General features: G+C 38.4%; 4 protein-coding genes across 11 annotated transcripts; 1 reads left to right on the top strand and 3 right to left on the bottom strand.

Moving 5' to 3' along the window:
* Positions 1–1,898: 1,898 nt before the first annotated feature.
* On the bottom strand, positions 1,899–8,359 carry LOC18019807. 3 transcript variants are annotated; one of them, XM_024156973.1, is made up of 9 exons: positions 7,511–8,359; positions 7,066–7,254; positions 6,850–6,942; positions 6,571–6,753; positions 6,389–6,491; positions 6,120–6,305; positions 3,595–5,921; positions 2,496–3,088; positions 1,899–2,404 (listed from the first exon to the last, which is right to left on the bottom strand). In XM_024156973.1, the coding sequence occupies exons 1-9, from the start codon at positions 7,757–7,759 to the stop codon at positions 2,395–2,397; spliced, it is 3,933 nt and encodes a 1,310-aa protein (XP_024012741.1). In that variant the 5' UTR covers positions 7,760–8,359; the 3' UTR covers positions 1,899–2,394. The 3 variants fall into 3 exon arrangements, with proteins under 3 accessions (XP_024012741.1, XP_006402455.1, XP_024012742.1); XM_006402392.2 differs by having other exon boundaries at positions 2,496–3,091; XM_024156974.1 differs by lacking the exons at positions 1,899–2,404; positions 2,496–3,088 and adding an exon at positions 3,115–3,389.
* Positions 8,360–9,165: 806 nt separating this feature from the next.
* On the bottom strand, positions 9,166–13,445 carry LOC18019808. 4 transcript variants are annotated; one of them, XM_024157162.1, is made up of 5 exons: positions 13,119–13,445; positions 11,115–12,201; positions 10,958–11,017; positions 10,429–10,845; positions 9,350–9,760 (listed from the first exon to the last, which is right to left on the bottom strand). In XM_024157162.1, exons 2-5 carry the CDS (start codon positions 12,198–12,200, stop codon positions 9,350–9,352), a joined length of 1,974 nt encoding a protein of 657 aa, XP_024012930.1. In that variant the 5' UTR covers position 12,201; positions 13,119–13,445. The 4 variants fall into 4 exon arrangements, with proteins under 4 accessions (XP_006402456.1, XP_024012930.1, XP_024012929.1 ...); XM_024157161.1 differs by having other exon boundaries at positions 11,115–12,221; XM_024157160.1 differs by having other exon boundaries at positions 11,115–12,251.
* Positions 13,446–15,216: 1,771 nt separating this feature from the next.
* LOC18019809 (abscisic acid receptor PYL9) lies at positions 15,217–17,180 on the top strand. Its single transcript, XM_006402394.2, has 3 exons — positions 15,217–15,668; positions 15,937–16,152; positions 16,704–17,180. The coding sequence occupies exons 1-3, from the start codon at positions 15,516–15,518 to the stop codon at positions 16,902–16,904; spliced, it is 570 nt and encodes a 189-aa protein (XP_006402457.1). The 5' UTR covers positions 15,217–15,515; the 3' UTR covers positions 16,905–17,180.
* Positions 17,181–17,793: 613 nt separating this feature from the next.
* LOC18019810 (protein ENHANCED DISEASE RESISTANCE 4) lies at positions 17,794–21,225 on the bottom strand. 3 transcript variants are annotated; one of them, XM_006402396.2, is made up of 6 exons: positions 20,917–21,225; positions 20,670–20,804; positions 18,496–20,479; positions 18,335–18,395; positions 18,020–18,243; positions 17,794–17,907 (listed from the first exon to the last, which is right to left on the bottom strand). In XM_006402396.2, the coding sequence occupies exons 2-6, from the start codon at positions 20,782–20,784 to the stop codon at positions 17,853–17,855; spliced, it is 2,439 nt and encodes an 812-aa protein (XP_006402459.1). In that variant the 5' UTR covers positions 20,785–20,804; positions 20,917–21,225; the 3' UTR covers positions 17,794–17,852. The 3 variants fall into 3 exon arrangements, with proteins under 3 accessions (XP_006402459.1, XP_024012892.1, XP_006402458.1); XM_024157124.1 differs by having other exon boundaries at positions 20,670–20,822; XM_006402395.2 differs by having other exon boundaries at positions 20,670–21,225.
* Between the last annotated feature and the right edge of the window lie 1,700 nt (positions 21,226–22,925).

Genomic DNA, 22,925 nt, shown 5'->3' on the forward strand with positions numbered 1-22,925 from the left:
TATCTCTTTGGATATATTTAATGACCAATGAGTATCCAATTTGTTTTGGGTTTTTTAGTATGTGTCTATATGTGTTTTTCTGTTTTTTTTGTTTGTTCGCGTGTGTTTTCATTTTTTCAGTTGTTATCCTATGTTGTTATCCTATGATAGATTATTGTGTCGAATGGTATATTTAATCACTTGTCTGTTCAGTTATTTCTTACCATGCATACTAATGAACTTGAAAACTCTAATTTTAACTATATATGAATTGTTAATGTATAATCTATAGATGACTATAACTCATATCCAGGATAACTCGATGCACAGTAGATGCACATACAAGTAGACGCACAAACAAGTTTCAAAAAATTGATCAACTTTAACATACATTGCAAGTATATGCACAGACAAGTATATGCACAGACAAGTTTCAGTACAAGGATTCAAAGGCAGACGCATAATTGTTTAGGGAAACATACTTGAGAGAAGACATTGTAGCTTCCTGATGATCACCATTTAAAATATAATTTTTCTGTTCTGTTGGTTAATATTATCTTAAACCCAAAGATAAACCTAAATAACAAAAAACAAAACAATAAAAATTAGCCATAGGCCAAATAGTTTATCTCTTCACACTAAAACCTAACTAATACAATATAGAATGCTAAAAAAGGTAATCATTTTCCACAGTGATTTGTTAATCATAAACAAGCATGGAAAGTGAGTCCTTCAACAATTTTTGATGGGTCTCAGAGGCCAGATCCAAATTACGCACATCAATGCCCCAAACATATGTCGACACTAAGCCCAGTAATTGCCTCAAACATAAGCAAAGCAAAACAACACCAACTATTGAGAGATCCAGCCCGAGAACAGATCTTGAATATGTTTTATATGGAAAGTAAGAATCGAGTCAAAAACAAATCATATCATCAAACAATCTAATGTTGTTTATACATTAATAGTAGAATTACAAAAGGTTAAAGGAAATCAGATCATCAACAATCCCAAATCTCTCATTATATGTGTGTAATGCATATCATCGTCAACGAAAAATGCATTGTATGTGAAATTTAGAGATGAACAAAAATTACCTTAGAGGAGGAATGTATGATACCATGCAGCATATTTTCCGGAACGATATCTGCTTTCGCGATTTCTACTTACTTCGTTCCTGACCTCTCTTCCTTTCCTCGTCTCTCAAATTGCTATAAACCCTGATCGGCTCTGAGATTATTGTTTCCACAGAATTTATTTAGTTATAGCTTTTTCCTCCTCGAGCGGTATAAAAAAAAAAGATTAGACTTATATTCCACAGAAAAACGTATTGGGCTTAAATTGCATTATTTACTCAAATCAATTTAAATCCAAACTTATTATTGATTTTCCATCACTATATAGTATTTTTTTTAACATTTATTTTGTTTATATTTATATAAAATATAAACACAATAGATATAAGAATACAACCAGATACATAACTAATAATTTTGAAAAAAAATTGCCAACACCGCCTCGCTAACAGAATATCAACTATGTTCATTTGTTTATTGATGCCCGCCTTCAATTTGAATTACACTGGTTAATTTCCAATTAAAATCTGAAAATGTTCTTCGCTTAAGAATTCTTGGGAGTGCCAATTTTCAAGGATTGAGATTGTTTAAAAACTGTATGTAACTAAATCGCTTTCTCCATCACAGAAGATAGAAAGAGAGAAAATGCGGTTTAAACAAAACTCATCAATTATGGCAAAACATGAAATTTGATCCTCTTCTTCACAATGGAAACATATTGTACACTTATTATTATTATCATTATTTCATCATTCTGTCCCTTTTTTTTTTGCTCAATTCGTTTTTTTTTTATGTAGTTTGGTAATCAACCATCCTCAAATTAAATCTTAGCAAAAATCACTTCTCAAAAATATATAAGATCATCAAAATATAACTACAAGGAGCTAAAAGTGTACGAATTTCTTTTCCTAAAAAAGTTAAGAAATTATTTCTTGAATATAGAAACATGATTGACGATAAGCCCAGAATACTATTAGTTTCTCTATGTGGGCAAAAAGGCTACATTTTCTAATGGAGAGAAATTCTAAGGAAAGAGTGATAAAAAGGAGAAAAAAAAGTTACCTAAACCGTAATTCGTCTAAGAAAGAGTCCTGCTTTATCTTGACCAGCTTGTTTGTATCGCTGCGTTTTCTGAACTAGCTTGGATCGATGAGTGATGCTTACCGATTCCTCATGACATGGTTTCTTTCTTTGTCGCTTAAGAGCAAAATTCCAGATTGGTCTGAGGTTGATCAAGTCCTGTCTTGACTCTTCTTTCCACGGCTTCACAAACATCCTGGTGGTGTGATCGTAATGTTTTCTACCAGTTCTTGGGTTTATTCCAGCTAAAGCATTGATGTTACTTTCCCCTGTTTGATGTAAACCAAGAGAAAAATCTGATCAAGAATGTTGTTTCCCAGAAACCTAAATTGGTCTGGAAGTCTACAGTACCAAACTTACCTGGGGAAGCGAGGCGAGGAAGGATCATCAGGTGAAGACATATGAGCAGAAGCAGCAGTACCACGATACCTCGGCTGATCTTCGAATGCCCCACCAGCAGACAAGCTTCCGTCATTTAGATGTGGCGCTTCACCCACAGGTCCAAGAGACCCAAACTCAGGAAGTTCAGTTGGTGAGTTGTAAACAGTACTATGATCGTATGGATAAAACATCATGACAGATGGAGCGTTGTGTCCCTCTGAAGAAGTCACACTGCTCTGCCTCATGCCCGGTGGCAGTCGGTACATGCCATAAGCAACGTTTCCAGGAGAATCTTGTGAATTATTTGAGCGAATAGGACCGTTTTGAGAATGATGAGATGAATACGAGGACGATTCATGCCTATACGACGACCCCCAATGCCTATCAGATCGGTCTTGCCTTGAGCTTGGCTTGTTATCAGCTTGGTTACGATTGTTGTGGCCACGTACAGAACCCCGTGTCTTTGTACCAACATTCCAATTCCCTTCTCTATCGCTGTGATGCTCGTTTCTGTCATGCCCATAATTCCCTCGCCTCATGCCAGATGTAGGCCGCTGCTCCCTAGGGGAAATCTTCTGCAACAAATTCAACACAAGTTTAGAGCAGTGTGACAAACCAAAACCTCATGAGTTTTATATCAAAAGATACAAACAAACGAAACACAGGATAGAATCAACAAAGGAGGAGATAGCAATGCTCCATCAGTATAAGCAGAGCATATAACAAGCAGGGGGCGGATAAAGATAGAACGGAAAAGACCCAGAAGCATAGCCTGAAATATGACTAAAGCTCTCAAAGTAGCGGACTTGTATGCAAGTAGAGTAAGCAGACAGATCATCCTGTAAATTCATTCAAGACCCATAGGCCAAAGTCCTGAAACATTTTATCAATAATAAAATAAGGCAAAAGTTCCTCTTTCATGCCTTAGGAAGTAGCTCAAGTTGTAGAAATTTCACGAGACCACTGGACAGAGATCATCACATCACAAGACCAGACAACACAATGAAGGTTGTACCTTGATCGACCAAAGCATGCACGCAAGTATAATGGAAATTCAAGGAAAGTATTCAGTTCTTACAGGATTAGGAAAATAGGTGCCCGTCCCACTTCGATATCTGGGAGTTTCATTAGCATAACGAGGGTAAATGTTAGGTGGCCTGGTAGACACAGGTTGTACGGGAGCAACGGGTACAAGTCGAGGTCCGTAGGTCATGAGCTGATTCACGACATTTGTGTAAGCAAGAGGTCTTCCCGGACCATCCCATGGTAAGCGCCCCTGTAGATAAGCAGGTGGCACTACAACAGGAGCAGGATACAACACCGGCGGATGTTGAGAATTCTGGCAAGAGCGGCCATACTGCAAATTTTGCCAATGGCTTTTAAAATCACCATTGAGAATATCATTTTTATGCTCCGTTGGTTCTACAGAAGCGCCAACTTTGGTGGAGCGGGAAGAAACAACTATATCAGACTGATCAAGTCCCCTGAAGTCAAAACTTTTACAAGGATCATGAATCTCTACTCCTTCATCCACACTGAGGTGGCTTGCCGAAGTATCTGATGCGGCATTACCACCAGCTTGATAGTTGTACATTGGAAGCATTGCAACGATCGGAACAGGTGGCCCAGTGGGATAAAAAGTATATCCAGAACTATCAACCTCGTTTTGTTGCATGCCATGGCCAAGGATAAATGGAGCAAGAGACATTGTGGACTCTGATCCACTTGCCTGAGCTAGTTCATGACCATGTATTTGATGCCTCTGAAGTTGAAATGAAGCAACAGTAGGCCGAGGGCCCAGATCTCTTTCTGTTATTTCATTGCTTGATACGGAAATCCATTCTCTGTTATCATCTTCAACCTGGATCGTGTGCTCAGGAACACTCTTCCCTTTTCCATACAGTGCAGACGTAGCCCCAGAAACTACTTTCCTATTCCGTTTATCCCTAGCTGGCTTTGAGCCCCTTGTAGTTGATCCATCCCAAGAGCTTTCAGATGAAGTCCTGCTTCTAACGGAACTAGCACAAGAAACGGATCTAGAGCCTGCATTTCTCTCCTCACTATTAATCTGACTGCCTCTGACTGGAGAGTGGGAATTTTCTACATCATCTCCCCTTGTTGACCGTAATTTACGACTTGAGGGTACAAAACTGTGCTCTGCAATAGATGACTGATGTTTATCAATGGCCTGATGCATTCCATACCCACCATTTTCAAGTCCAAAACTATGAGTTCCCCTTTCTTGATCGTGCCAGAGATCATGGTCAGACTCGTCAACGTTCACTTCTGGAGACCCCATGTCTTCGTTACCAGCTTTGCTCAGCTTTTCTGAAATTGGATGGGATCCACTGGGAAAGTAATGTGTATATGGTGAAGAAGCAAAGTTTTGCGGAAATTGCACATTAGTACTCCAAGGTGTCTCAATGAAAGGAAGATTAGAAGGAACAATACCAGGCACGTTCCTCTGATCATATCCCATTGAAGCTAAGATGGAAGGTGTAATTGGAAATGGAAAATGGCCCGTAGAAAAATTTAAAGGGAAATGGAAGTGTCCATTAAAACCTTGCCTGGCAACAGATGTCATCGAGTTAACAAGATCTTGCTCTTCCTGTTGCATTCCCGGTTCCCCTAAGTCTTCATTTACGGAAACTGAACCTAAATCATCATAATAACTGTTCACTGCACTGCTCATGTCAGCAGTACTATCAGGACTTCGAGGGGATGGTGTATGCCTAACTGACGATGAGTCAGCTGCATGTCTGATATTGCTTGACAAACTTTCAGACTCTAGATTCTTTTTCCTGATATTATCAGACCTCATAGAATTAGTTTGGCGTTTTCCAGCTTCTGGGGCTCTACTACGCCTTGATTGCAAAAGAGGCTCACCATATGTCTCCGTAAGCTCAGGGCTTGACCGCGTCCTGGCAAAGAGATGCCTTCCCTGAAAATTATTCACCATGATTTCTGGCTTAACAGTTTCCTGAAGTTTATCATTTGAAGCATTTTGATTAGAACGGACTTCTTGAGCAGGTTGGTAAGAGTTGCCACAACTTTTTTGGGTTTGATATGTTGCGCTAGATATAACTTCTGTTCCAGAGTTTTTCTGTTGAGAGGGCATACTGCGAGCTCCTTGAACCCCACCACGACGGGCGGAATTTTGGTTTCTTTTGCTGCTTGAAGAATTACTAACATTTTCAGTTTGATGAGAAGGCTCAGGATCTCCCAGTCTTGATAGCCATATGTCATTTCCAGGAGCATCAGGACGACGACCACTCCCATGTCTTTCCCATGTGTTCATAAAAAATTGGTTAACTTCATGGATCAAATTCTCCTTAGGGCATTCAAGTAACCTAGCCAACTTCTTGGCACCAAGTGTAAATGCACTTCGTATCCTAAAGAAGTTACCTGCCCCAACAATAAACAGCAAAAACATAATCCACGCATGTCAGCATATCAACATGTTTGTGCATCTTCTAGCTCCATATGGTATAAAAAAAAAAAAAGAACAACTTCAACAGTATGCAAATTGCAGATTAGCGCTCAAAAGTACGGATTATAAACAAACAAAAACAAAACAAAAAAAAAATCTGAAATAGGCAGTACCTTTACTGACACTGCGTCCAAGGTTGTTGTTTTCACGCAAAGGGTCTATAACATTGAAATGTTTGGAAACAAAAGGCTGCCCCTGTGTCTCTTGAGAAACAGGATTAACTGCATAAACTCTACTGCACTTTTTAAGAAACTCTTCGCTGTATCGTAACTCTCCAACATCTTTTCGAGGAGGCTCCGCTGTCAACCATTGCACAGCAAGACAATCAGTCCTAAAGACAGTTAGATGCACAAAGGTGAGATGGACAGGAGTTCGTAAATACCTGTTACATCTGGTAGTGAACTAACTGGAACAGGGCCCCAGAGGCTAATACAAAAATTCTGCCAGTCAAACTTACTAAAGAACTCAAGAAAACGATAGAGAACCTACAATTGCAAGCAATCCAGTCAGACGAGTTGAAAAAGGTTTCTTGATAGAATAAAGGTAGTTTCAGAAAGTCACTACCTCGAGGGGTCCAGAAAATGAGTTGTTGAAAACATGAAATATGTAAAGAACCAAGGTTTCCAGGGCATATGTTGAAATAAGCCCGTGGTGAGCTCCCAATATACGGCTCTCGTAATAACACCAGGCCTTAATCAATATGATACTACGCTTGAATAAATGGTTCTGGTTTATAAACTGATCAACCTGCATATATAACAAAATAAAGGTTTAGAGATTAAAGAATCTGCCAAACTCAGACAGAGAAAGCAAGTGGAATGTTCTCTTTGGTGGGCAGCCAACCTCCTCAAGGAAGCATAGTGTACACAGCCCACCAATCTGATTGAAAGATATATCCACCACAATATTCTCCACCAGACACTTAATTATCTTTACCTGAAACATCATACCGGCAAAAACTTAATACACAATCGAGTATGTCAAGCGACTCATCTATACCTCCAAGAATATAAAAGGAGATTAAAGAAGCAAAATGATTAGGATCAAAAGGGGGCATACTTCTGCCTGAATATACTGGACTTCTTTGACATGGAATTCAGCATTTTCATTCTTTTCTTCCTTTTCCAGCATATCACGAACCAAATTAGCCCAGGAATCCTTCATATTTTGGTTGGTACTGAAGGCCGTTAAGTCAATATCTCCATCAGGCAAATAAGTCTTCAATGGTACAGATCCAAAAGTAAAGATCTGGTAGACATGAATAGTGATAATTAAAGTCAAGTATCAGATATGAATTAAAAACACATTTGCTCAGGAAAACAAAAAGTGCAAATCTCCAAGTTCTCTTGATAATAGGAGCAAACCGCAAACAAGTAATTTACATTCCATATGCCTCTATCAGCACTACGCATTAGAGAGAAAAACAAAAAGTTCCGACGCTTTTCGAATCAAAGCCGAAACACAATCCGAGTCATTGCAACCACAGCTGCAAAAGAAAACCCACCTCAACCTGACGAGGGAAGCATTCCATGATAAGCCTCCGCACGTATCTGGCAACAGCATTTCGGCGATCTTCGGAAGGAGGATTTGGCTGGATGCAAGCAATGAGCTTAGCGGTTCTATCCTCCGCCTTGGCCCATCGCTCCGCATCGAGCGGCCGTGTCACAGATGCAGCCTTGCCTGGCAATAGCCCGTTCGGAAATAAGCCACTGGGTGACGGCGGAGAAGCCGCCCATGATTCATGCTCACCCATGCAAATCTCTCCCGTCGCAGTCACAGACTCTGTACACAACGACACCTCTGAGCACACCCTCTAATCTAATCAATAGACTTCGCCCAACCGTTACGGTTGATTCTGCGGCTGCTATTAAGCAACCATTGGATTCTCTATCTTCCACGGCTTCAAAGTCACGCTAATGGAATAAATCTAATGACTACGAGCCAAAATAACCTTCGATCTGCGCAGATTATCTAACTATAAAATGAAATTGTAAGAATCTAATCGATTTTGTACGACTCAGGCACAGAAAAATTGGGCAAAATGATAAATCGCAGTGAGGGAAACCGAATTGAACAAGGAGGAATAACCAGGAGAAGAAGAAACCCCTAGGAGAAACGAAGAGAACGGAAGTTAGATTCTAAAAACAGATAGGCGGAAATCAAGAAGAACCCTAGGATAAATCGAGAGAAAATCTAGCAGTATCGACGAATCGAGAGGCAAATGCGAGATTGATCAGGGTTACACTGGCGGACTGAAATCGTGCGGAAGAAGATGATGAAGAAGACATGATGAAGATGTATATATTGATTAGGTTTTTTTATTTTCTATTTTGCTTTTTTTTTTTTATCTTCTCCCTTCTCTGCTGATATTCCTTTCTCTCTTTTTTTATTTTTCTGCTATCTCTCTTTTTCTGGGAGAGGGAGGAAAATGTGGGAGTGTTTGGTGACGGGGGATAGGCAATTCCGGGGAAATCTCAGCCTCTCAGGGGCGTTTCTGTACTTTTTCAAAATAGAACTAGCCTATTAACATTTATTACAGATTTTTAATTATCCCAATTATATCATAGAGTCACACACACAATGATAAATTCAATTTTCATTAGTAATAATAAACATAATTAAAATGATAGAAGTAAATGCTACGTATTTCTATTTTGAGTTTGTAAATATTCCACGTGCTCACTAAATTCCTATGGATGAAATGAAACCATTCAATAAAAGACATTGAAGTGAATTTATCGACCTCTTTGTTGATTTAATTTGATGTATATGTTTGTAAGAGAACACGTGTCGCTTTCGGCTCCTAGAAAACAAATCTTATTCTACGTTTTTATGACTAATGAAATGTGTTTCGTAATCAATGAAAATATGAACATGGTGAAGATTATTAAAATTTTCATTTTTTTCTCCGATAAACACGCCTAGATTATTCAATGGCCCAGCAAAAAATTCAAATTTAGTATTCGGCCTAGCTCTTTCTTATTGACAGGCCCATGAATATATTACTTAGTTGATCCACCGAAAACAAATGGTCTATGGATTTGGAGTAAAAATAACTCATCCAGTAGGCAACAATATTGACAAGAAAAAAATTGATAACCGATTCATCTGAATTTTTAATATATCTGATTTACATGTTATTCAAAGAAGTTGCTTCCATGCCATATATAGCTTTCGATTAATATTTTGCTAACGGAAAAAGTTATTTACGTCTTTACAACATTTTTATTAACTCGTTTCGGGTCACCACAACTCTTAACGAAAAATAAACGCATAATCAGAAGAGATTCCATTTATATACACACCTCAAAAGGAGGCATCGACCGTCAAATTTTCCCCCTTACTAGACACGTGTCATGATCTCCTCTGTCGCCGTCAGGCTCCCGTCGTTGATCCAAGAGTTCCGTTCTGCTGACGTCAGCACCGGCCAAACAGTAGCCCTCCTCTCTCTCCTGACTTTCCTAACGATGAGCTTCGTGTGCTGCCGGATAACTCCGTTCACGGCTTTGACGTAGTTTTTGGAGTCGTGGTCTCTCAAGACCGAACCTTCCGAGCCATAAGCCGCGCGTTGACTCAGCGTCTCGAGCGGGTGTGGCCGGTTTAGAAACCCACGCAACGCCGTGGGAGAGTAACCCTCGTTGCTCTTGTCTAATACGTAGAGAGCGTTTCCCGGTGGTAGCCAAGGGTGCGTCGGCGAAACACTCTCACTCGGCTGTAGAATAAATACTTTCCCCATCGGTGAATACAACAGTTTCTGCAAAAAAAAAAACAAAACATACAGCCCTTTTATTACCCGTATTTCCCTTATTTTATATATATATATATATATATATAAGATATATATATATATAAGACAAAGAAAGTTCCTTTGCACATGCGATGTGATTAGTTCAAAGGCCAATTTTCGAATTTATTAGTCTCATGCATATATATAGAAGATCCCGATCTACGTTAGAAACAATTGGTCTAATGCTTGTATATAAAGTTTTTTGTAGTAAACTAATTAGTTCGAAATTTTGTGTATATCTTTAATTCATAATACAACATTTAACTAAATATCTTTGAAATGAATAGCACACAAACAACATTATTATCACGTTAATGAAATGAAAAGAAATATTAATAAAAAATAAAAGAAAAAATTAGAAAGACTAAAAAATGTTGTGTTTTCGAAATAAACGCAATAATTTGTGTTTTAAACGCGAATATTTTTTTTTGTTAAAGCAAACGTGAATATTTGTGTTTGCGTTTATTAGCTATTATATAGTTAGAAAATCGAAATTTTGTTTCTTATCAAGCATTTTTAAACGACGTAAACCCAATCAAAATTATTCAATTTGTTGCTTTTGTGTTTGAAAATTTTCAAAAGCTTCACAAAAAAAGGCTATAAATAACTCAAACGAAAAAGCAGTGATTACTTACGTTTTTGTTGAGGCAAGGATGTGTACGGAATGACCCGTTCAAGCGCTTGAGGACGAGAGCAACATGGTCAGGGTAATTGCATGAGAAGGCTCGTGGGACAATGTCTCTATGCATCATCACACAGTGAACATGACTCTCGTCAAGACCAAGCTCCTCCAGAATCTTCTCACCGCCGCAAAACACAAACGGTGAACCGAACGTGACCACAGGTTTCATAGCTTCAGAGCTAACGAGTCCTCTACTGAGCAGCATCAGATTCACTATTAACGAGAGACTGCCTCCAAGAGAATGACCCGTAAACTGAAACTTAGCTCTATCGCCATGTCGAGACAAATGCTCAGTTATTTCGGGTAAGAACTGTTCGTATATCCCTTTTGCTGCCTCGTAAATTCCTCTGTGGACTAATACATCTGTATCCTGTAATGACCGTCCATATTAATATACGAAGACTTCTCAGTAAAAACCCAACAGAAATAACCGAATTGAACCAAACCAAATGTCCACTCCTAACATAGTTCACTATCTTTACCTCAAACCTAGTTGGTTCGAAGAAGAGGTTTGCTTTCCAAGAAGCTAAAGAATCAGAACCCTGGAGAAAATTATAGCATCAGTGACCACATTAAGGAGATCATGATTTGAGAAAACAGAGGATTTTCTTATGGTTACGACCTTAAAAGCATTTTTACCTGAATCACAAAGCATCTAGTGTATGTGTTGGGATCGTCACACACAAACCAGTCACAAGGAGAGGACTGTAGCGACTGCAACTCCCTCGCCGCTTCCTGCTTCTCCTCCTCACCCGCAGCAACCACTGCGGTCATCGTAGACGCTGCAGCTTGAGCCGCAGCTGCTGATTTATAAACCATGTTATTAGGTTCCGAAAGATCATACTCTTTACACGAGTGAATGTACGATGCGGCCGAAGCAGCAATCTTGTAAGCAGAAGCAGAAGATGAAGATGATCGTTGTTGAGGCTTCTCGGATTCTGATTCAAGGGATGTTATAACAGGGACCCTGGTCGAATCTTGCTCGAGTTTCTCTCTAAGAATCGCTGCTTTAGCTTTCTTTTCTAATGAAGATGTGACAAACTTTAACCCGTAGTTTTTTCTCAAAGTCTCACCCTTGATCTCAGGTATCGTGTAAGCCACGTTACATAAATAAGCTAACTGAGACAGCTGTTTAGCATCTGACCAAGAAACCTTAACGAGCAATTCTGAAAACGATTCGCGTTCCCAATCACCGTTTTCAGATCCGTAATCCGCGACGCAACCTTCTCCATCTTCGCAACCACACGTAACGTTTACATTTTCCTCTGCAACAACATCACCATTTCCACTATCTGTTCTTTGCTCTTTCCTCCACTGTCTCCTTATCTCAAGCAACCTCTCGACCCAATTCGCTTTCTTGGCTCCATCTAAAGTCGGCTCGTTCTCAACCTCGTCACTCTCTTTCTCTTCCTGAGACGTGTCCGTTTCAAATAGCAATGATTTTATCGGATTCGGGATTATGGAGCTCGAAATCTGAAACGAGAACACTCCTACAGATCGGCTGTTTTTCATTCCCGGACCAGGACGTACAGACACAGCACGAACTCGGTTGTTATTACCGGAGTTACAACACAAGTGATTGTCGGAACTTGATCTCCGTATACCACCGCATTTCACGACGAGATCTTGACTGGATAACGATCTACGGAGTCCAAAATGTTCTTTGAAAACGTCGTTCGCCGCCGCCGCTGGAGATGTAGACGCCATAGCCGCATTAAACGCCATTCTTTATGAACAAAACTCCAACTTTAGCAATGAAGACAATAATCCCAATTACTGAAAAAGAAGGAAAATATCGTCCTAATTATAAGAAAATCAAACAAAAATAGAAAGGGAAAATAACAACCTTAAATTGTCTAGCCGTTCTTATATACCCCAGTTTTTTTTGGTCTTTTCATTAACAAAAAAAAGTAGTAGAAAATCTTAACTATTTCATACTCTACATATGCGGAACACAATGTAACGATTTAATTGGGCGTTAGATAATGAAACGTTATAATTAGTTTGACCAGGGTCAACTGTTGGCACATACAGATGGAATGTGTGTTATTGTGGACCGATTTAAGGCAGGTATTAAAAGAAGTGACACGTCATTAATTCCACAAAATATACCTACGAACCAACTAATAACAACAACCATAGCTTATGTCTCTCGTATGTGACTAGTTTAGTGGGGTTCGAATCTGTTAATAGTTGGACTGGGTCCGTCGTACAGAGGTGCTTCCACGTGCGCCACGTACGATGTGCTCATCGTATTATCATCCCCAACAATAAAGATCGAGAAAAGAAAAGAACGTTTTGTCTAATTGTTTTTCTATTTCAAATAGTAGTGTTTTGTCGACATTTTTTTTGTTTGGCTTGTTATAATATTTTATGAACTACGAAGAAGATGTTTAAAAGAAAAAAAGAAAACTACGACGAAAATTACCTGGAAAGCTTTTCATTTATTCGAGCACCGAAATTATTTAAAAAACCGAAGAAAATGGAAACTTTTTGTTTGAAGTTTTTAAAAAAGAAAACAGAACAAAAGCAGATATGATATGCGTTTGTTCATTAATATACGGAGATTTGACGGATTTTCACGAGAATAATTTGGAAGAAACAAAACAGAGATTGAAAAACACGAGCCTCGAGATGCGTTACCTTATTCTTGGTGTTTGATCGATCAATGGCAAACAACAATGGTGGATCAAAACAGCCTTTCTGAAACGTCGGGATCAGCGGAATTATATCACCATCAAATCATCGAGATTAAGAAAGTCGCCATTCTTTGGAGGAGACGAAATCGAACAAATCTTTGATAATTGATTCAGAGGAAGAAAAAAAAAGAGGCGGAGAATCCAATAATGGCAGAGAAATGGAGATTTAAATACGTGCGATGAATCTTAAACGGGAAAGGTTACAAAGAGTCAGACCAGATTCTGAAACTTGTTCTTGTTCTGTAAAAGATTCATGAATCTCTCTCTCTCTCCGTCTCTCTCTTTCACAGATGTAGATGCAAGCCGATTTATATATATGTGAAAAAATGAAAGAGGAGAGAGACGAGAATCAAGTCACGTGGATAGATGGAGGGAGAAAAAAAGCCAAGTAGGACGTAAATGCCCTCGTCGTGGTCTTTTATTTACAGATCGGAAAAACCGTGGTGGTTGGAGAGTAGTTAGCCGTTCTTTTGCTTAATTAGCGAGAACATTTTGGTAAATGTAGTTATGAAAAAAGAAAAAGAAAAAACTAAATTCTCTCGATTGAATTCGTATATTCGCGACTTTATACTCAACAAGTTTCCTCGATTTCTTTTCTTCTAAAATTTAAGTCAAATCCCAAAGATCTAACAAAACCGATGGAGTGTGAAAGAAACAAAAAAAAAATTCCCATACGGCAATGTAATTCAAATTAAACGCAGAGGACGAGGGTATTTCCGTCATTATCAAATCGGAAGCGTGCTTCATTAGATGAAAATATCTTTTTGAACACGGAGGGAGAAAGGGTAAAAAGGTAATTCTGGCACAAGAGAGGAAAACGACCATGACGAGCCAAATGTTCGGTTGCATGAAGCAAAGAGCGTCAGTAACCTCCACATATCGTGCCCCAGGTGGTGGCAGGAAGCCGCCTTTTTGTTTCCCGCCGGTTTTCAATTTTCCTTTTGTTTTTACTTAAAAAACAAATATTACTTTTTTATTTTCTTTTTTCTAATTTTGGGGTCAATGTTCTGCCAGAGAGAAACGGAAAACTACCTTGTCAGTTTTCACCACTCGACACGTGTACTCATAATACCCCTCGGTTTCATTATAGTCATGGGCTTTTCTACCTCTTGGGCTTATGTTTCTCCAAAACATTCACACTGAAAAACTTAGCCCTATAGGTCTACTGACTACTGCCATGCTCTACTTCTTTTTTTTTTTTTTTTTGCAAACGCTCTACTTCTATTTTTTTAAAAGAAGAAAAAAAAGGTTTAAATCAAATGGTCGATGAAGATTTGAAATAAGATCATGATGTCTTTCTTTTCATTGCTTAAGCCTACTTTGAAATAGATCATGATGTCACACTCAACTAAAATGTAGTACTCCCTAGTTGATTTTTTAGGTTTTTTTTCTTGTTTCATAATATTTGATTTCCTACATCTAATTAATGCACATCTTTTTTTTAAGTTGAATGAATCATATTAATGCATGTTGCTTTACAAAACTTATTAATTGTAAGCATTAATTAAAAGAGAGGAGATGAAAAGCCCAGGTTGAAGTAAAAACCAGTAATACTAATAAAAGTAATAAAATTAGTTGTAAAAGTAACGTAATTAAACAAAATAAACAGCAAATAATTGAACATTTATAGTTTTTTTAATCTGTGTGTAAATATTCAAAAAATCAACTATAATAAAACAGAGGGAGTATCATTTAAGAATATAGAAGATAATTGCATCTGAAAGGGGAAAACTCTAGATTGGAATCTTTAAGATGATAGCGACAAATTTATAAAGCTTTAAACTGAAACAGTCAACAATGTAATTAAGTTGAAAGAAAGTTAGGCGTACACTGGATAAATCTTATAAATACTTCTGAAAATGATGTGCAATTTAAAAAAAGACGAATGTACATCGCATATGAACACTAAACAATAAAAAAAAAGGGGCAAACACTAGTAAAGAACACTTACCTAACTCACCTGGACTAAAAATAGGCAGAAATATGGACCATAATATTGAGTTTCCGAAGATTTGTTTCACACCAAAAAAAAAAAAAAAATCGAATATGCGGACAAACTATAAATGGGATTCCATACAAATTTTCTTTTAGTAATGATTTCTTTAAAAAAATACAAAATAGAGGGAATATGAAGCTGACGCTAATTCCCCTGTACATTGCACCAAACCCTCTGCAACTTGGAACCCATCCTTATCTCAAATCTCTTCGTCAAGTCTCTCGAATCATCGAATCTTTTATATTCTCCATTTCATTTTCTTTCCGTGATACAAAGAGTTTGCTCAGAAGGAAAAAAAAAGAAGCAGCTAACATTTTCTAGAAACGGGTATCATCGATCTGAAATATGAATCTGACGATGGACGCCGGAGGTGGAGGCGGAGGCGTTTCCGGTGGTGCGACGGAGTTTTTTCAGGTTCGTTTGAACCATAGACACGATCCAAAGGAGAATCAGTGTTCTTCTGTCCTCGTTAAGCATATCAAAGCGCCTGTTCATCTCGTAAGTCTCTGGTTCTATCACTGGATCGATTCGTTTTCTTATGGATTGATGCGATTGGATTTCGCAGTCTCTTTGATATCAGTTCTTACGATTTTGATGGCTTTGATTGATGGTTGTTTTTTCGTGCAAATCAGATCCAAATTGTTCTGGGATTAGGGAATACACATATAAGCTCGATTCGTGGAATTATCGCTTAATCTGTTTATGTTACGCGTCTAAACACGAAGGATTTCGAAATTCGAACTGATTTTGATTTAAATGTTGCCAGGTTTGGTCTCTGGTGAGGAGATTTGATCAGCCACAGAAGTACAAGCCCTTTGTCAGTAGATGTGTGATGAATGGTGATTTTGGAATCGGCAGTGTTCGAGAGGTAGACGTTAAATCTGGCCTCCCAGCTACCACAAGCACCGAGAGACTGGAGCAATTGGACGATAATGAGCACATTCTTGGTATCAAAATCGTCGGTGGTGATCACAGGCTTAAGGTTTTTCCCCTTCTGGAAATCTATTCTACACATCAGATTTTCCATGTTCAACAAATTGTCTGCTCAATTGCAAAAACCACTCATACGCCGTGACTAACTTGTGCGCTAGTAGTTACCTTTAGCATCTTTCAGTGAGCTACCAAAGGCTTCTAATTTGTTTTGCTGTTGGATTTTGGTTTTGTTAACCAAACTCGTAATGGGTTTTGCTTCGAACCCCAAATCCTCCAATTACCTAGCATTTGGGCCTCTTTCAATGAACAACACTTTGACTTGATCATTGTTTTGATACAGCTAGTTCTATGTGTCCAATTAGCTGCCTTTAGCATCTTTCAATGACTACACTTTGAGTTGATCACAGTTATAGTCCCAGTGCCTTATGTGCCCAATCAACTAGTCTTTGGCATCTTTCAATGGACTAAACCTCTTGATCCATGTTTTTTATGGATCTAGTAAACCTTCAAATGGGAAATCTTGTATCAAGAGGCAAACGTAGAGTCGATATGGGCAGCTAATCACGTTTACTAACTGGATTCATCTATTGTTCCCTGCAGAACTACTCATCAGTTGTTACAGTACATCCAGAGATAATTGATGGAAGAGCTGGCACAATGGTAATCGAGTCATTCGTGGTGGATGTACCAGAAGGGAACACCAAAGACGAGACTTGTTACTTCGTGGAAGCTCTTATACAATGCAATCTCAAATCTCTGTCCAGTGTTTGCGAAAGAATGGCTGCTCAGGACAGCACATGAGTTATGGGTCGGTACTGATTATTCTTCCTCAAACCATAGGATCGTAAGCAACATTGGTAAGAGAAATTGATTATGTAACGAACTTATTGGCTTCTTGTACTGTATTTTCCTTTTTTATCCGTTGGAATGTATATAGCAGAAGAGTTGTGCATAGTATATTATTGAGTGTCCAAGTTCTAGACATCTAGTACTCCTTTAGGACAGGTTCATGGCTGAACCATCATCCACGTGAGTGTACTGGTTGTATAAGCTATAAATAGTAGTAGCTGTTTAATTTACTAGGAATGTACGTTAACGGCTTAACCACTGAGCCATGTTTCTATTTGTGAAGAATTTGGACCAAAACCAGAAAGTGAGTTAATTTTGTTTGATCTACTTAAAAGCTAAATGGGAGATAAACCAAAACCATGTTTTTTTATTTGATTTCTATGCACTAACCTAATATTAGGTCCAAGGCCCAAGTTGGCCTAATTAACAATCGAGATTAATGTAATATATTTGGTTCAAAACCCAGGTTTATCATTTTTCACTAGAAATTACCTTAAACGAGTAATCAAAGGAAGACAGATAATGAGATATGGTTTTTAAATGGTTCAATATTTCTCTTTAGATTAAATTTTAATGAAATAATTAAATTCTATTTAAATATAAATTTTCTTTTTGTTTAAAATACTCTCAAGGTCTGATGATCTTATGTTGAAGAATGGGTTTCACTTTTGAATGCTCATGATTTTGTGTCTTCATTCTTTGTTTCAATTTTGTTTAACTCACATATGGTTCAATTCTAACTGATCAATATATATAGCTGAAAATAGCTGATATGCTAAGAGATTTTTCAAAATGTTATATATAGTTCATATTAAAAAAACGAAATTTCCCTTTTTTTTTAATACTATACTAGAATGATTCGGTGGGGATAACAACATCTCTCTCTCTCCAGATCTTCCTTCATGCAGCTCTCTTTGGAAGTCTCATCCCAAACCCACGCTTCAACTTCTCAATCCTGCACCAACAACAACAAACCACGAACACATAAATTTTGTTTGTTTGTGAACAAAACAAAGAAGATGATGATGATGATGATGATGATGAGGCAAAAGAGAGCGAGAGCTTACGTCGGGGCGAGTTTCCCGAGGCAATCGAGTTCTTCACCGGTATCTTCATCGATGACTCTACCTGTAATGTCGACAATGTAGGATCTATCTCTGTCTGGAGGAAGACCTCTCCCCGCAAGCAACTCCAAATCTTTACGGTGAAGCTCTCTTCCGTTCACAAACACTCCCGTGGTTCCACCTGCGCACTTCTCTGGCATCGCGTAATTCAACTCTTCTATGAATGGCTGCAAACAACAACATCAACAAACCACAAATGAGACAATTTCCTTTTTCATATTGACAAGAAAGCAAAATCATCAAAACGTGTTTGCTTACCGGTAATATTCCTAGACCTGGACCTCCCATTACTCCCCAGAATCCAGCTCTGTAATCATACCTATAACCAACACATTAACAACACAGACTGTCATTATGAAGAAGAAGATGATCATCCAAAAAAAAAAAGAGACTTGGGAATCGAATTCTCAGTGTTTTACCAGTAGTTCCCTGGCTGAATAGCTCCGGCTTGCTTCTCTGCTTTTCTCAGCTGGCGTTCCGTTAAAGGATGCCCATTTATCGTAACGTTGCTTTTGTTCCCTTCCTCGTTCTGAATAGATTTTGTCAGATCCTTGAAGCTTTTCTTCACGATGCTAGCGAATCCGTTCTTCTTGGATCTTTGCTGCTGATGATCTTTTGATATTCCACTGTTGTGATGGGAGTAGTCATTGAAGGAAACTTCCATCTCACTTGCAAGCGACACCTCTTTCATGGAGTTCTGTCTCATTGTCTTACTCAATGTGACCCTGTCTTGTTCTGAACGCGAGCTACGGCTACCCGCTCCAGACCGGTCTTGATTGATCGAAGAGTAATTCACAAAGTTTTCTTTTATAGGCGAGTCTTGAGCTTGAGCAAGTGGTTTAGCCGTTAGACTGTCTGAGCTTAGCTCGTCCTCGGAAAGGCTAGCGGAGTGAGAATCAACATTTTGCATTTCTTGAGACTTGTCTGACATCACTCCCGGAGCAGTTGAAAAATCTCTTGGTTCATCATCCAAGGAATGAAACACGTAACCAAGAAGATCATAGTCATCAGAAGTGTAATCAGCAGCTACACGAGCTCCTCCTTGTCTCGTTGAAGAAGCTGTGTTTGTAGAGACAACGAATTTGTCGTTGACAACAGATAAATCTATAAGACACGAGCATGCTCCACACCTCACTTTCTGCTGTTTCTTCGCTCCAGCTTCTGGTTTCTTGGGCAATTGCAGAAGCTCAAGGCAGTTTTGACAGGTTATAAAAGGAGCACCACCTGCCAAAGGGCGGATGTGTCGAGATCCACCTGATAACACAACTTTAGGAGGACGAACCCGTGAAAGAGCCTCCATTTGTGCCTCACTGAAGTTACTAGGCCATCTTCCATGAGGCGATAGACCACGAGAGCCGTAGGTTCGAGGGTTATGCGGTGGAGCAAAACCCATAACGCTATCATGAGGATAAAAACCTGCGTTATAGGGTGCATCAGGGAGGATCACCGGTGCTGAACCTCGCCAGTATTTGTTATCATAACAGTGGTAACAAGAGCAAGATGAGTGATGAAAATGGCCGTTTTGCTGCGGGTATGCGTCAAAGAGATCATGACCGTTGATATGGTTACCAACATACTGTCCCGAGAAGTACGGATGAGATGGTTGCAGAGGAGGAGGACCTCTTCCGTGCATCTGGAACCTGTGAGGCTCTCCATAAGAAGGATGCATCAGACTATGGTCGTTGCTGCTGTTGTTGTTGGTGTAAGGAAATTGCAGTTCAGGATGTTGATGGTAATAAGATGGACCTCCTGCAACGGCGTGATTTCCCGAACTGTGAAACCGCATTGGAGGCGGCCTGTTATTCAACCCCGTGGAAGACGAAGAACTAGGAAGCTGTTCTTTAGGTTTGTCAGAAGCCACATTGCAAGACTGAACAAGCTGTTCTTTGAGCTTATCCAACTGTCTCAGAAGTCCAGCTCGGTCATGCTCTATCGCATCATCGTTCTGATCTTTTAAATGTTTCTGGAACTCATGGAGTGAACTTGGGAAGTAGTTAGTAGTAGAAGAAGAAGTGCCTTCATCACAAGGATACTTTGAAGTGGATAATCTGTTGATGGCACCATCAGAATCGCATCTCTTGGTTGTTCTTTTCCTAAACCGATCCAAACCCGATTCTTGTCTCCCCGATTGAGATTTCGGGTCATCTTTATCCCCCAGTATAGAGCTGTTACCGGCATCAAAAGCTTTAGGCTTTGAACAAGGATCAGTCTCAACAGCAACTGGAATATTTTGCTGGTGTCTCAAAGAAGCAGAAATTGATGGAACATCAGAGTCGGATGATGTTTCACTAGAATCCACAATTGCTTTTTCTGGGGAACTACTAGAGCTAACTGAAACTGGTTTGGCTCTATCTTCCACAGACTTTTCTGAAACCGAATCTACTTGACGCTCCTTGATTTTGGCTGTATGTAAAACAAAATATCTTCAGGGTACAATTTAGAGAAAAAAGAAACTACTTAATTGAATCAAAAAGCAGATCGTAAGCTAAACGAGAAATTCCTCTACAATGATTCCATCAAAAGCACACTCATCAAATCCTACAAAAGTTAGGCATTTATTGTTGAATTTTTTTTTGGGGGAACTCGAATTTACCACGAAGAACAGTGAAGCAGCCACCGCACTGAAAAAATGGGGAATCTTCAGGCTCTGATAAGAGATTCTCGCACTTTGGGCAACGAACTAGCCTTACTTTGGTCGACTCAGCCATTTTTCTTCAGAAGGAAACGTCTGGTAAAGAAAATTACGCTGAGATTTGAAGGAGAAGAAAGAATGACTTCTCACTGAGTTCTCAGCGAATAAAAGGAAGCAGTTTTGAAAGAAAGAAATATAAAAATTGAACCTTTTGCTCAGAGCTTTCTTCTTGGTTGGGTTTAGCTTCTCTCGTGCTACTCGATCCCCTATTTTCTAGCTTGATTTTCTCGGGAAAAACCAAAACCAGAGGAAGGGAAAATCACAAAGAGAAAAAGACAGAGGAAAATGCTGTCTCAAATATTTAAAAGAAGAAACTGCGGAGTAAAACAAAAGGTAAGCAATTTCGTGAATATATTTCTCTCTCTTTGCCTTTTTTGGTTATATGTTCTCGTTGAGTTCGAAGTTTGGGTCTTGTTGTGAGAAAAAAAAATCTGGGGTTTTGCTATGTTTCTGCAAATTCGCTCCTTTTCACACGGCAGAGAGTAAACAATCACTTGGGAAATAAACGGCGTCGTCCAAAACGACTGTGTTTTTTACAGTGAGCGTTTACTACTAGTTTCATTATTCCCTCAGAGTCTGAGCTGTGACGCAACCACACTTAAACCAAACGGAGCACTCCGTAACGGCACTCTCAGTTCCGTCTAGTTCTCTGCCGTCAGTGGTGTATGCTGACGTGTACATTTACTACCACTTATTTTCTTTTTTTTTCCCCTACTTCATCTATTTATTAAACTAATGTTGTAAAATACAAAATGGTTCGTTTCAAAAATATATTTTTTCTTTTTACGATACGTTACACGTAGATGTCAACAAAAAAAAGATACGTTACACGTATATCTGTTTCATGGTTCCTACAATTTTATATATGATCATTTCAGTGACAGTGAACATTGTGCAACTTATTGCATTATGGATAAAGACCAACACGATCAAGAATTGAGAAATTATTGAAGAAAATAAATAAATAGAGAGAATTTTGCTTTTGCTTTTATAACAACCATATGTATAGCTTTTCTTTTTAGCTTCGATGTCAGCGACCACTGAGATAAAAAGAAAAGCAGTGTTTTGGCCTTTGTTAAAAGATGTGACAAAATAATTTTTAAAAATAAATACTTAGCATAGCATTCATAAATTAGAAGATAACAAAATGAAAATAAGATGGCGAAAGAGAGAATCAAAAGAAAAGATGAAAAAAAAATTAAAACCAACAAAGAAAATGAAGAAAAATCAGATGACAAAATAAGGAAATATATTCGTAAATTAAAAAAAAAAAGGTCAAAGCAAACAAACGTTAACTAAAGTGGCCCATGTGTACATATAATGGGACCCATTATCACACCAAACGAACCACCAACGGTGGGCCCGCTTTCCTGATTTCTTCGCGGAATAAAAAACCGAAGCTTCACCACATTTTTCTCGGTGTGCTTCTTTTGACTGTTTTTATCTCACTCTCTCTTTTTTTTTTCTTTTTTTTTCAAACTTTTTACTTTGGTGGAATCTTATCTTTATTTATTAACCAACCACAGACGAAGATGATGAAGAAGACATGATAGGAGATAATTTAGCTTTTAGTTCTTAAGCTCTTACTTTGGTTTCAAAAGTGTTTTAAATAAGTGTTCGCTGTTTTAAAATAACTATTGTTCACTTGTTGTGTATAGTTTTTTGTTTGTTTTACATTGTATAATATCTGGTATATTCCTTGACCAAAAATATGTCTATATATATATATATATATCTGGCATATTACTTAAATTGTATAGATTATATCCATAAGTTATAATGATAGGATATAAGAGGAATCAAGCTTTTGAAGATGCTCGCTGATATAGCTTTGATGTTGTAACGGCTAAACTAAAACTATGCCAAAAAAAAAAAAAAAAGGTAAATTCTAACAGAGTAGCCTTTTAACCTTGTTCAGAGTTTAATCATAAAGATGGGCCATTATGAACTCTAAACCAAGAAGCCCATTTGCGAAGTTCTTAATATGTATACATTGAAATAAAATAAAGTAACCAAATTACAAAATCACCAAGTTTTTAGGTCTAACCAAATTACAAAATCACTAAGTTTTTAAGACCTAAATCACTGTCAGAAGTCAGAACAATCATGAACATTTCAAAGCCAACATACACATTTCTTCACATGTTTTGTCCTTCT

The sequence above is a fragment of the Eutrema salsugineum genome, unplaced genomic scaffold (assembly GCF_000478725.1).
Source record: "Eutrema salsugineum unplaced genomic scaffold, Eutsalg1_0 scaffold_19, whole genome shotgun sequence".
Taxonomy (NCBI): Eukaryota; Viridiplantae; Streptophyta; class Magnoliopsida; order Brassicales; family Brassicaceae; genus Eutrema; species Eutrema salsugineum.